At 44.8% G+C, this 14189-nt stretch overlaps 1 protein-coding gene across 1 annotated transcript in view; it reads right to left on the reverse strand.

The window, feature by feature from the left end:
* The window catches only part of CCDC80 (coiled-coil domain containing 80), a 487864-nt gene that overhangs the window by 248640 nt on the left and 225035 nt on the right, over nt 1-14189 (reverse strand). The window contains exon 5 of the mRNA XM_069636489.1: nt 13285-13436. Coding sequence (XP_069492590.1) covers nt 13285-13436 — 152 coding nt within the window. The remainder of the gene's footprint in view (nt 1-13284; nt 13437-14189) is intronic.

A 14189-nucleotide genomic window follows, 5' to 3' on the forward strand; every position in this document is an offset into this window, starting at 1 on the left:
TGGGAAGAAAATTACAGCTTTTCCCCCCCACAAATAGCCACAAAGACCTACAGTGAAGTGGTTCAAATAGGTTGAGATGATGTCCGTGCTGCTGATACTCAGGGAGACTTTTCCCAGTAATGATCCTACTCCTATATCACCTGCAAGAATGCCAGATGTGAATCCTCCTAATGTCCCTCAGGACTTCAATAATACATTGTTGCTGAATGCATGCATTAGTTTGGAAGACGAAATTGAAGGGCTGGAAATGACACACAATCGCTTAAGTGCATTCCACAATTTACATTTTTCAGGGGATACTGGGGGGATGAGTGTCAATGAGAGTAATATCAGTGGATCCTGTCTGGGCTCCCGGGGCTCCTTGCGCTTTCATGGGGATGACTCTCTCCACCCGGATGTGTCACTGGGAGGGAGTTCCTTGGCTGCACTGAACTTGGTTTTACAAGCCATAGTTCGCTTATATGATAACATTAGTATGGAAATAAGATCCCATACGGTAGCTCTGATTGAGTTAAGGTCAATGGTGACCTCTCTTAGGGGGTTGCCCAATAGGAAAGAGGCGGAAGAAGCTCCCAATCTGGTCCAGAGGGATGCCGGACTGACGGAGAGGCAATTGGCTGAATTGAATGGGTCTATGAGCTCCTCTCTTGCAAATAAGGTCAAGCATATAAACCATGTAAGGCATTACAGAAAAAAAACAAAAAAGCAAAGACCAGCCCTCAAGGGTGCTCAGCTAGGATGCAGGACGGTTCTATGGAAAATGTTAAGGGTGACATCCAGCCGTGAGAAGCGCGATTTACCTCGGGTGGATGAAGATGAAAAGGAGAATGAAGTACATAGCTATCCTTAACTTAATTCTAAACCCATGAAGGATGTGATGCGAAGGGAGCGGGGTGGTGTGTAAGAAAGGGCGGAGGATCAAGGGTTGGTGGGTGAGATGACACCCAAAGGATGATGAGGAAAAAGAAAAACGTTAAGAAAAATAAGGATATTCTCCAGTTTTTTCGATCTAATGGGCACAGTTCAATGGGAGTTTGTGCAGGATAATGTGGGAGAGCGCCGTGCCGAGGAAGCCATACTTGCTAGGGAGGAAGAGCAACCACCTTGTGCATCTGTATCATCGCAGACGTGCTAGGGTGAACCGGCATGTGGGGGAAGGGGAGCCAAAGAAGAAAGTAAAATACGGAAGGAGGAGGAAAGAGTGGCAAGCTTGGAGTGGTACTATAACCATGAGCGGGGCCACGGATGGGGTTAAGCGTCCTCAGGTGTTAGGCTTTGAATCAATCTTTGAGGGGTATCTGGGATTCCTCTAAAGAGATTGAGAATGTTGGCCCTTTTTAGGGTGATTCCCACACTGGGGGCGATCTCAGCTGATCTTAGGCTGGTGGAGTCATATGACGATAATTGTCTGGGGTAGTGTAAGGTTCATTTTTACTTGCAGTTGATTTTTGATTTAGTTCTTTCTGCTCATCAGGTGTTTCTATAGAGGGGCTATGAGGCCTACAGGCAAAGGGCACGGATCCCTCTTGGCATCAAAGCAATGAAGGGTAAAGAGGATGGAGTGATTTGTCGTATCTCTAATCTATGCTGTAGACTGAATGAAGAAGGACCGAGGCAAGGTATTGTTGGCCAGGGGCCAAATGGCATTGAGTACTGGTCCTGGCTTGCTGTTACACTCGGTTCAACAGGGCGGCAACGTCCAGCTGTTACACTCGGTTCAACAGGGCGGCAACGTCCAGGCTTCTAATGTGTCATCCCTCTTCCTCCTCTGCTGGAATTCATGTGGGTTTAAAAGATTTTAGAAACAGAGCATGGGGATTATTTGAAAAAGTTTGAAATAATATTGCTACAGGAAACTTGGTTGATTGATTCAACCACCATAGATGACTACATAATTGGAGCCAAAAAAGCCAACAAAGGAACCTATGGTCGCCCTTTTGGGGGACTTTTAAATGCCATGAAAAATAATGCGGGATGGGATTGTTCTTCTAGCAACTATGCCTCAGGTGCTTGCTTGGTTTCCAATCTGACTATTGGCACAGGGGTTCATGTAATGAATGTGTATTGATACGTGTCTACATTAACCCGGAGGTGGAGAATGTGCAGAGGCTAGTTATGGATGTGCAAGAGGTTTTGATAAGTAGAATGAAAACGAAATGCAAAAACACTTGATTGTCATTGTGGGTGGCAGTTTGAATTCTGCCTGTCCGCAGGAAGGGCAACCATTTTCTGAAACTGACAGCCATAAGAGTGGGAATATAGCATCTCCTGGTGGGGGTGGGAAAAAGGAGGGTATAAGTAAAATGTGTGCAAGGCTTACGGCTAGGTGGGGTCTACATGAAATGAATGGGAACGTACCTTCCCAAGCAACTTGGTTTGGTCCAGTCTCTTCCTCAATACGAGATTATATATTTGTGTCCAGACTTCAAAGAAGTGACATAGGGCCTCATTACGACCCTGGCGGAACGGGTTAAACGGCGCCGTAAAAGGTGACGGCGCTGTTCAACCCATTCCGCCACATTACGAGGTCCCCTCGCGGGACACGGTAAGCACGCCTGGGAAAACCAGGTGTGCTTACCGGGTCCCGCGAGGGGAAGAGGGAGCAAACAACTGGCCATCTTGTTATGGCCCGTTGTTTGCTCCCTCTCCCATTCCCATTCAGCCCTATGGGAGCTGAAATGGGAATGGGGAAGGACCGTGTCCGGGTCCTTGAGTAAGGAATTACCGGGCCATCCGAACTCGGAATGGCCCGATAAGTCCTCATTCCGAGGACCCGGACACGGATGCGATTTCGGCGGCATGGCTACCGGCCGAACTCGTAATGAGTGCCATAGTGTCCTTTGAAGTAGAGATACAGGTTACAGTGACCATGTACTTCTTACCACGCAATTTAGATGGCCGGGGGTAGGTGCAAACGGTAAGAAGGGCAGACGTGTGGACATCTTCGTAAACCCTGCAGGAAACAGAGTATCTCAGTGTTGTCTGATTCCAGTTAAAGTGAATCAAGGAATTCGGGGTTATTGGGATGCCTGGACATTGACCAGAGACCGATATGTTACTCTCCTATGTGTTTTTCAAACACGCTGATCAATTGGCAGCCCATCGTGCAGATGGGGAAATATTGGATGAATAGGCCCTTGGGTAGGATGGGGAGAGTAGATTTTGACCCCATTGTGAAATTCCATATGTCAGGACTAACTTGTTTTTTTGCATTAGTTGAAAAGGGCGCGCAAGTGAAGAGAATTTGGCAGCATCACAAGAACTGCCTTAAGTTCCATAGAGTACATGCCCATACAAAGAGTAATCATGAACCGATGACTGCACTTGTGAGCAAGGACGCAAGGGGTATCTGGCGAGTACTCAGTGACAATGGAAACAAGTAGGTTACACGGAAGGCGTGTTGTGTTCCGGAAACAGTGTCGGTGGCATACTTCATGTCAGTTTATGAGGGCGCTAATGGGAATAAAGGACTTATTTCCATTCACTCCACGAGCCCGTGGAAAGGAAATTTTGAGAGGGAGGAGATAGCATGTGCCCTTCTTAAATTGAAGAACTCTAGGCCATGTGGGCATTCCCAATACCCTTTTAAAAGGTGATATCCTATCGACCGATATTTCATATATGCTCTTTGTTCAAGTGGCCGCTACTCTAATATTGCCAAGGTCTTGGGCAGTGGCAACTATTGTGCACATTTATAAGAATGGGAATAGGGACTCGCCTCTGAGTTATAGGCCCATCACCCTGATTGGTACTTCATCTCACGTTTTGGCAGGATTGGTCTGGAAGGACTTGGTTAGTTGGTCTGATGCTACCAATAGGCTGAGTATATTCCAGACTGGCTTCAGAAAAAGTATAGGAACTGCAGTTAATGGGCTTCTCCTGTCCCTTTGTTTGACCAAGGTGACCAGGGTCTTGAGTAGTTCTTTATATGTGACCAGTCTGGATTCATAGGCAGATGATATAATCCTGCTGGATCCAACTCCATTCGGACTGCAACATAAATTGAACCGGGTTGTAGAATATATCACAGAGAATGGACTGGTTATTGATCCAGAAAAGTCTAGAATTACGACAGTTAGAAAGAATAAGAAATGCAAAAGCTTCTGATGGTTAATCAATGGGTTGAAGAAGTAAATCAGTTCATCTATCTTGGGTATGTGTTTGCCAATAAGCGACATAAAAAATGGCGTCCGGAAAGGGCAGCAGCTAAGGCACTAGCCCTCATTCCTCTAATGAAGGTTATTAAGGCAAAGATGTGCGTGTTCTCACTGTGTCCACTGATGTATTTCAAAGGGCCACGGTTTCGCCCACACAGTTGTACAACTTAGAGCATATTCGCACTAGTAAGGGGAGATGGTTTGATGTCCAAGAGGGTACGATTTGAAGGGCGGTGTTAAGTCCTCCCCTCCATGCCCTTTACTGTCCTCAGGCTGAAGCTGGGGTGGCAATTGTGGTGGTCGCAATATAAGTGAAATAGATCAAGGCTCTTCTTCAAAATAAGAAATGGGTTGGGGACTCTTTGCAAAATTATGGGCTATGAATTGAATTGAGTCTGAGATGTCGCTGATGGATTTTATGTGAGTCTGTGAAGGTTATTTGTTGGAAGCTGATTTGTCACTGGCTGTGATTAAATCAAGTTGGAGGGTTTGGGACAGATTAGAGCATGAGGCAGATTAGGCGAGTTTTAAGATCTATAAGGACTTGCTGATACTCTATACCAAATCAAAAGTCCCTGGGGCCGTACCTCAAGCAATTAACTTCAGAAATTATTCATATGTGGTATCTGAAATTTCGCTGAATTCTCTGCATACTTTGGTGCTTATTGTCCCGAGAATTGGGTTACAAAGAGTGGAGCACTTATGTAGGCTGTGTAGAACAAATTTGATGGAATCACTTTACCATTTGGTTATGGAATGCCCCATACTTATGCAGAGGAGAATTCCTTATCTGGGACAAATGTGTGCACCCTGTTTCAGCGGTGATTTCATTGAATATATGGTCAAGATTAACAGGTGGTAGTAGGGTAGCAATGATTGTGGCTTAAAGTGGGAGATCATGTATTAGAGTATTTCACTTTTTAGGATAATGTGCATGAGTTAAATTAACTTTTTTTTTGTAATAACGAGTTTTTAAAGTGAATGACCTATTTGGGTTTATTATGACTGAGATGGAAATTGCTTTAATTAAGCAATAGGCCCCGAGTAGGGGGGCATTACCACTTCAGGTAATGCCCGGGGCCCATAGTTACAGTGCCGAGTGAAGCGAGGGCCTTAACGGCTATCAGGTAATATTATGGGGATAATTTATGAGGTAAATAGGAGCGGGGGATCGGGGAGTGTCCCCTGCTCCCTTTTAAAAAAAATAGGGGTTGCAGGGGTGTCCCCCGCAGGTTCCTGGGTTAATTGTTGGGTTAATTGTATGGCAATATTTTTGTGTGGATATTAACACACGGAACCCCTTACGAAGGCCCCGGCCATTACCTGAAGTGGTAATGCCCCCCCTGCGAGGGGCCTATTGCTATTAGTACCCCGGCCCACAAGACTGGGGTACTAAAAGTATTTTTTTTCTGTTCCAAAATGCTCCGATGTTTTGGACCATTACACATTTTTTACAAAAAATGCCCACCGGAGAAGGGAAAAAGAAGTCCGTTTTCCCTTTCCATGGCGGCCATTGGAAAAAAAAGTAAACCAAAATATGGACGCCATGGAAACAGGAGCATGGACTACATGTAGTCCCTTCTTTCTTTCCGTGGAGTCCATTAAAAAGGTAAACAAAAAAATGGCTGCCATGGAAAAGAAGAAGGGACTTTTATTAGTCCCTTCTTCCTTTCCATGATGGCCGGTCGCAGATCGGTAGCTGACGCACTGGGGACAGAAGTGTTCCCAGCGCATCCGTTCCCAAAATGGACTTAAACGAAGTTAAGTGGGGATGGGGGCGGGGATGGAATTCTGGGGATGGGGAGGAGGGAGGGAAGAGGGGAAGTGGGACACCACTTAGCTCATTCCCCAGCGGGGTAAGATGGCAGCCTCTAGCCATGAGGCTGCTCAGAGCGGAGGGATTGCTGCTGGTAATGCCCCTGTTCCGAGCCTCCTCATTGGCAGAGAGGCTGCCACCCCCAGCCCCTGCCGGGTACTAATATAAGATGAATTTATATGATTTAACTGTGTAAGGTTTGATTTTAACCACAAACCCAATACATACTTCATTTTTAAAAAGAGTGGCAGTGTAGTAGTAATAGCCAGTGAAAGACTAGTGCCGTAGTATGTAGAGTTTGTACGGCGCAAACAATGGAACAAGTCTTTGTTGCATAGGAATCCTTTGCAAATGCAGCCTGCCAATGTGTGACTGCCGGCGGCATTTACACAATGTGTACAATGAAGTGTGAAAAGAGGCCCTAAAGGCGATTCCCACATGTCTTTTACTCCTTCTTGCATGTGTAAGTGCAAATGAAGAAACTTACATAGAGGGGACTATTTACATGTACATGCCAACAGAACAGGAGCCCTCTGTGCAAATAACAAGGTTTTTCAAAATGGCCTCCTGTATTTGCTACAGAGTGTTCCTGCGGCACCTCCAGCAGCCCCGTTTTTTGTTATCTGCACTTACTTCTTCGAACAGAGCTAGCACACTGCTCCACGTTTCAGATGTAAAACATGGGGCAATCCTTCAATGACGCCCCATTTGCCATTACGCAAACAGCAAACATAGTGCACACTCTGGTTACTCAATGTTTACCCTGATGCAGAAATCTCTGATGGATTGGAACAAAACCTTTTTGATCCATTCCTTGCTAAGGAAGCAGCAAATGTGGTTCAATTCGAACGTGCACTGTTTCCCCCATACAAAAGGCCCGTTCTTGTGTACTTCACATACACACAGGGCTGGAACATGCTATCAGATGGTGTGGGTCGACAAAGCGCCTGTGTATGCTTGGGACGAATGAGTAATGTTTATTGTGATGTGCCACGATGCAAAATGCTCCATGTTTAAGCATTGGAGATATGCCAGCTGTGCACACCTTGTAACCGAGCCTCTGCACACCTTATCGCACACATTACATCAACATGCACACATCTGTATTTATAGGAAATGTGTGCGTTTCCTGCATGCAGGACGATGCACTCCTTTCTTCTGATCCTTGATCTTTACAATTTCTAAAGGGCCCACGCCAATGTTTACAATATTTTCAGTGTGGAATATGTGTTTAAAATGCGTTTGGTCTAAGAAACAGCTAACAAAGCTCCTCCAGCTGAAATGTGAATGCATAGATGGTGAGGGACGAGATGATGGGGAAGCCAGAGGAGGCAGCTGCTACTCCTGTGTAGCTGGACGCAGAGACGTTGCTAGTGGGGGGGGGGGGGGTAAGCGGGCTCTAGCCCCTGCTCTTTTGGTTGTAGCCCCAGATAGAATCTCAGGAGTTACAACCAAAAGGCTAGATAGCCCCCAGTCCTGACATCAGCATAGCCCCAGGTCTTTTCCAGACCTAGCAACACCCCTGGAGCCTGGACGTAATCCTGGTGGAGTGATGTGTCTGAGCTAACCAATATAGCCACTATAGGTTTCTACGTTTAGTAGCTGCTTTTGTGTGTGTCTTTAATCAATGAAATATCACTAACGTACTGCACTCTCATGTTTCCAATAAAGGTTGTTTAAAAAAACGCTATGCGGTTGCCTGTCATATGTGTCAAAGGGTATCCCAGTGATGTTACCGAAAATAAAATACCGAATCAAATTGTACCGGAAAAATACCCCAAAATACATAGATATGGGGTTAAAAGGGGAGGGGCGGGGTCACGGTGGGATTCAAAATGTAGGGAAACGGGGAGTTTGCCCCCCCCAAATTAATTTCGGTAATATTTGATTCAGTAAGATTTGATTCTGTAACATCACATCTAACCGTGTCAAAGATCATGTAATGTTACTTCCTCTGACGTCACTTCCACTACACATATGACTTTGGCGAATTGATGCCACTTCTAATACCTACAAACCTCTCTTGTGGGTAAAGGGACAGCATTGTTTTGAAATCATCTCTAAAAAGATAAGAATTAGACATCGCCAAATTCTTGCCTCTGTTTGCTGAGGTGAAGTAGGCGATAGTAGGTATGTTCAAATGCGATTCATAACTTGACATTCATAAAAAAAGACATTACACCAAAAAATGAATACAGAGGAGGGGCTCACAGGATAGAACCTTCCCGAGATGTGGCAGGGATTATGGTATATTTGCACATGATCAATCGTGTAAGTGCAGAGCATATACAGTGTAAAGACATTTGCACTGTTTCTAATTTGAGTGCAAATGCACAAATGTGTGCACGCTGGCTGGGTTGAAAGTGCACAGTTTTAACATACTGGCGCTCCTTTACCGTATACTGTGCGATTATAAACTCGCATATACGCATTTTCAGATGCATTTTTTGCTATACCTAATGAGGGGACACACTTGTTTCATGTGTCTCTGTGCGGGTGTGATTCTGTGGACGCACCATTGCTAATGCGTGGAGATATTATTTCCCATCAGCCAGCACCCAAGAATGAATTTTGGATTTGGTATTTTGAATTTAGGTAAGATGTCATTCGCTTTTGAGGAGTTCTTGGAAACACTGGACTCTGACTTCACACATAGTGCAGCTACAATGACAGCACTGGTTTTCTCATACAGATTTGACTGGCCGGCACTGGTATGGCACTTCACGCATGTCAAGGAACTATTGAAATAGTCCAGACGGTCTGCCTCCACTCGCGGTGGTACTAATACATCACGATAAGATCTGGCAGATATGTCCCCCTTTAGAGAGTTTATTTTCTTTAATAATGCATCCATTTCCCAACTAATGATATGTAGTACATATTTAGATTCTGGCACGCACTCCCTTACACATGTCTCTGTCCATTTTCCCGACAGAGCCCGCAGGAATCTCCCACCATTACCTTTCCCGTTCAGATGAAGGCCCACACAAGAACGGCTGTAAATTCAGCTCCCTAAGGCCGAAACACAGTCGTGTTGACTATATGACTTTGAGTCTCAGTGTCCTTCTCACACTGGTTTTATGTTTGTTGCATTTAAGCACTGTGTACTGTTTGGTTTGAAATATGTTACCCATGCGATCCTTCTAGGTTCCCAGGGTTTGTACTTGTCGCTCAATCAATGGATCCAAGACAATGAATATGGATCGGCACTAATTGCATCTTTCGTTGATTTGTTTATGTATGAAAAATAATTAAAGCATCCTGCTGTGATGTACAGTAAAACCTTTGCATCCTGCTGTGATGTACAGTAAAACCTTTGCATAACCAGCAAATACTGCGGAAATTGTTTTATTCAAAGATAGGAGTGTGTGTTTTTGGTTTCTATGACCCTGTTCACTCTGTCTTATGAAACGTTTACCTACCTGGTGAGAACAGGGCCGTAACCAGGAACCCAATACAATTCAATAGCTCCTGGAACCGTAGACACCGGAAGCTCTAGAGTTGAAGAAACTGCATCGTTCAACATGACCGCACTGTCCTGCGCTGCTAACACCATGCCTAGTTGTGGCTTTCTTTTGGTTTTGAGCGGCACAGTGTAGTGATGAGCATCCAACCCCCCTCACATTCACATGAGACGATATTGGAAATGTTGCCTGCTCTCCTGTTGCTTTCTAGCATGTAGCCCTTTTTAGTTTCGCCTCACATCGGGTGCATGCAGCATATCAGAGATGCACGTCCACAAACACGTGTGAATCTCGTTTGCACAGGAGCATCTCACATAGGCTCAAAGCCGCCACCAATGTGCTTCAGTTTTAGGCTTTGTGAATCAGATATTTTGAAGAAGGTGCCAACCTGAGATGCTGATGGGCATCTCATTTACTTAAGTGCAAACCTTTATGAATCAGTGCCAATGTTATTAATTTCTTCTAGTAAATGCATTCAAAACCTGCAGCATCTTTTTACCATCTTTAACTGTTTTCTGTCTTTTGATATACTCTACGAGCTGTACCCTGTGTATAAGAGGCAGATGTAGCTGTCTATCTGTACTCTCTTTCTCTCTCTCCCTCCTTGCCTCTGTCTCACTTTCTCTCTCTCTCTCCACATTGACACGAGACACGTTTTCAGGTGTATGTGTGCTAGAGCTACTGCAGCCATTGCTGACAGCACCACTGCGACAGAGAGAATGCCATCTGTGGGGGCATACCAACACCAGATCATTTGATTTTAAATACAAAATGAGGCTGATAATTCTATCTCAGAAAGTGAGGTCTACTAATCAGACCTCACTTTCATAATGCTCCCAACTTAAAAAGTATAGTTAAAAAATGGAAGTCTGCTCGGACTGTCTATTGACACCCTTAACAGCTGGCTTGTAGTTTGGCAGCATAGAGTAACATGTGCATTCCTGCAAACAGCCTGCTGGAATCCAAAGATGCAACAGCCAGGGGATGCCAGGGGATGCCCATAAGCATGGAAAACCCTGATCCAAATTATACATACAATTATGTACCCCAAAAAGCCTGGTGGCACATGAATAAATACATATAAATCATGTCAGGTGTGATGTAGTCTTCCAGAAGAATATATAATTATACTGGCCACAGCCATTTTCATGTCATTGTATTGCCAATCTGCTTTTCATTGACTCATTCACATGTAAGAGTTTGCCTTGTCTGGAGCTGAGTTTCACCCAAACAAATAATTTGGGTTAAGCCTTAGAAGTTCCCACTTGTTATCTCTACAGAGGGTTGTCATCTTGCTAAAAGGATAGAATTCCCCCCTAGGGTGGCTAGTGGGAAGCCACCGTTTGGAAGGAAGGCCCTACAAGACAATGGAGAGATCACATCAGGGTGGACATTTCTGTTGTTACTTTGATGTAAGGCAAATAAGGGGGATGTAGCTGTTAGGGTAGCACAAGAGAGCAGTTGCAGCCAAGAGTGGGGTTCCACCATCCTGGGATTTCCTAGGGCACTCACACTTCCTGTGCTCCCTTCCTACTTCCTGCTGACAAAGCCCTCTGGGATTAAAATCACACAGTAAAGACTCTTGTCAAAGCACCCGGGATTGAATTTACAGAAGGCTTGCAATGGATCAATCCAGTGTGGCAAATAAACGATGTAAGGGGGTGAAACCCTTCTTTAGTTGAATCATATTTGGACATCAGAAGAAGAGGTTTTCATCTGAAACTATATAGGGGCACAGTATGCCTAAACTCCTCTACTATAGAGTTGACATTAAAGACTTAAAGGATGGAGCAAAATGCATCACTCACCCATCCTAGAGGACCATTTGGGGTGAAATGGTGTTTGGATAAGGCCTGTCTGGTGCCTGAAAAGTGGTGACTAGATTCTGCTCCCTGAAAATGGCAGTCATTAGAAGTGCTGTCTGACAACTTTCCTGGCTGGCAAGGGCAAAAGAAGGACTCACCTTGCTCTTGGAGACCCTGTCGGGGATCCGAAAGCAATCAGAGCTATAGGCTCTGTTTCCCACCTTCAACTGCTTTCAAGCTGACTCAACTGTTTTTGAGTTATTTCCGAGCCACTGAAAGTCCCCAGAGCCTTTCAGTATCACTGATTTTTTTAACTGCTACAAGCTATCGAACCACTGACTCGACCATCACCTGCCTGCCTTCTTCAAGTCAATCGTGGCTGCTGAATCGCATCACATCACCTGACCATCATCAAATCAACTTGACCATTTTGAGCCGTCACGTAGACCATCACCTGCCTCTTCTTCAGATGATAAGAGCCAATCACAGCTTTAGGAACTCACTGCATTACTGGACCACATCAAACTGACTTGACTCTCTCAAAGCCAGCTCAATCCTTTGATAGCATCCAACTCAACTGGACTCTGTTTTGACGAAACTGCAAAGGGCTAAGTCACCCGGTTCGATGTTGTTGGCCACCCAAGAAATAGAGAAAGGTATTCACAGTGGTTCTGTCTCCCTGGCCTGGTTCTAAGAGCTTAGTGACAATTTGAGACTCTACTCCTTACCTTTTTAAGACATATAATTTGAGTGAACCTTCAGACACGGAAAGCTTCCTCCCCTTTAAAAGTCTGCATTTTCTGTGTCTTCCTTTTTAGGGGTGGGTTATTTTAGTTTTATGATTTACTTGTAGTTTTTAGTTTGATTAACGACTATTTTCAAAGAACCTTGATTGGACATTTCCTTTAGTTTGGTACCACAGAACTACTGCAGTTTGGATGATTCTGTGCTAGCTCAGACTCTTCCTGAAGAAAATAGTTCGCCCATTGTTGGGAAGCACGAACAGCATCCCAGCCAGGCAAAAAGATTCAGATTGAGAAAAAAATATTAGCTCAAAATAGTGTTGGAATAGATTGAGGGTTGCAGCAATAATGTATTTTCTCTTTCTGTGGCAGCAGATTTTCACTAGCATTAAGGGCAAAGCCAACAGGAGAATCTTCGTACATGGGGATACTGGCATATATTGACAGAGTCAGCACGAACATGTTATGGTAACATTTGTGTGCATAATATTACTGGCCAGGCACAGAGTTGGCTGTATATTTGGGTGTCAGGAGCCAGGCACAGCCCACTTGTTTCTCTGCTAGGTAAAACACATACTTGGATCTTTCACCTAGTGCAGCGCGCGACATGCCCCTGCAGCAGCATGATCATCAAGTAGATTGTGCATGAGTGCTGGTCCAGGCCGGCACAGAGTGTAGCGCGGACTGTGCTTTTGTTGCCGAGCTTGGAAAAGTAGATGCTCTGCATGGGTCGCAGTGGGACCCCCACACATGTTGTGTTACGCCACTGGTCCCAAGCCCCCTTTGTCAATAAGAGATGCAATGCAAAAGTTCCTAAAAACAAGAGAAAATGTACTCATGCCAATTGTGGATTTGTAACAAGTTATGATTGTAAAAAGCCACAAATTGTCATGTATGCAGATAAGGTGTTTATTGGCCACTTGTACTCCATGCAAATTGGCAAATACTCCCAGAAAATAAAAATAGGGAGTACAAAGACATGCAGAATCTTGCACCCCTACTTTCACCCACAGAGCTTCTTGGATATGTTAGAACCAGTAATGCACGTAGAAAGGAAGAAAACTACTATTTTAACTGCCTGATTGGAAGAAGTAAACTAGGTGCAAAGAAATAGAAATGACAAAAATATTTCAGTTTTTCAGTAACATTTTTTTTCAGTAACAGTTTATAAAGTACTCTCATTGGGAACTGGACTTACTTTTTTTTTTACTCCCTAACAAATCATTTTACTCCCAACACTTTTCCCAAAACGCTTGATACGGTGGAAAGCAGGCCTCTGAAGCAGGCCAAGAGGTGTACCTTGACAAGAAGTTCTCCAGTGACCGCGTCTTGTCCTCTTTTTTGCAGGAGATGCCGTCCTTCTTCTGTTTTTCCATTTCTTTGATCCGTGCCTGGAAGGTGTCCACCAAATCAAACACAGACTTCATCGCTATCGGCACCTCGTAGTATTGCTGCGCAGAGAGAAAAAAAAAACCCTCAGGGTTAAAAAGTGTATGAAAACAAAACAGGGCCTGGAAGGATGAACTGCACAGAAGCATGGTGTGGAAGTCTAAACAAAGCTTAGGCTTGTCACACGCTATAAAGCTCACGGCATGCTGTCCCGGCCTGGGAATGCCGCTGTCTGGTGAGATTTTCCACAGACTGTATTCCTGGCTCTGTCATTCTTGGCAATTTATGCCCCTTCAGAGATTACCTGAACTCCTCAGAAGGATGTGTAATGTTCTGACCAGCCCGCCACCCCTGAAGGAGATGTGGTCTACTGACTAAGGCTCACTTTGGAACTCGGCGATATGGCCAGCATTGTCCCTATTTTGCTCCACTGCATGGAATTTTGCATGGGGCATAAATTGCCCATGTGCAAATGGGTAAATGCAGGAATGCATTTTTGTGCCGGGGCAATCATATTTCAAAATCGCTCTTCACCGGAGAAAATCTTATGCAATACAGGCACATTGCCATCCTGCCTCTGCCAACTGACTTATATTGGTTGGATTTTGGGCAAGCCACATTTCACCCTTCGCCACCAATTGCAAATAAGCGTTGGCTAAAAACCAGCTTTTCGGTGTACCGACCAGTACTGTCCCAATTGCCCTGTTCCTTCCCATCTTCCGTTCAAATGCTAGATCCTTGCATCTGCCTCAAACAGCCCCCACGTACCACATACCCTTTCACATGGGAAGGCTCACCTGTGATAAGCTCCCACA

The sequence above is a fragment of the Ambystoma mexicanum genome, chromosome 7p, assembly GCF_040938575.1.
Source record: "Ambystoma mexicanum isolate Mex_15411 chromosome 7p, UKY_AmexF1_1, whole genome shotgun sequence".
NCBI classification, from domain to species: domain Eukaryota; kingdom Metazoa; phylum Chordata; class Amphibia; order Caudata; family Ambystomatidae; genus Ambystoma; species Ambystoma mexicanum.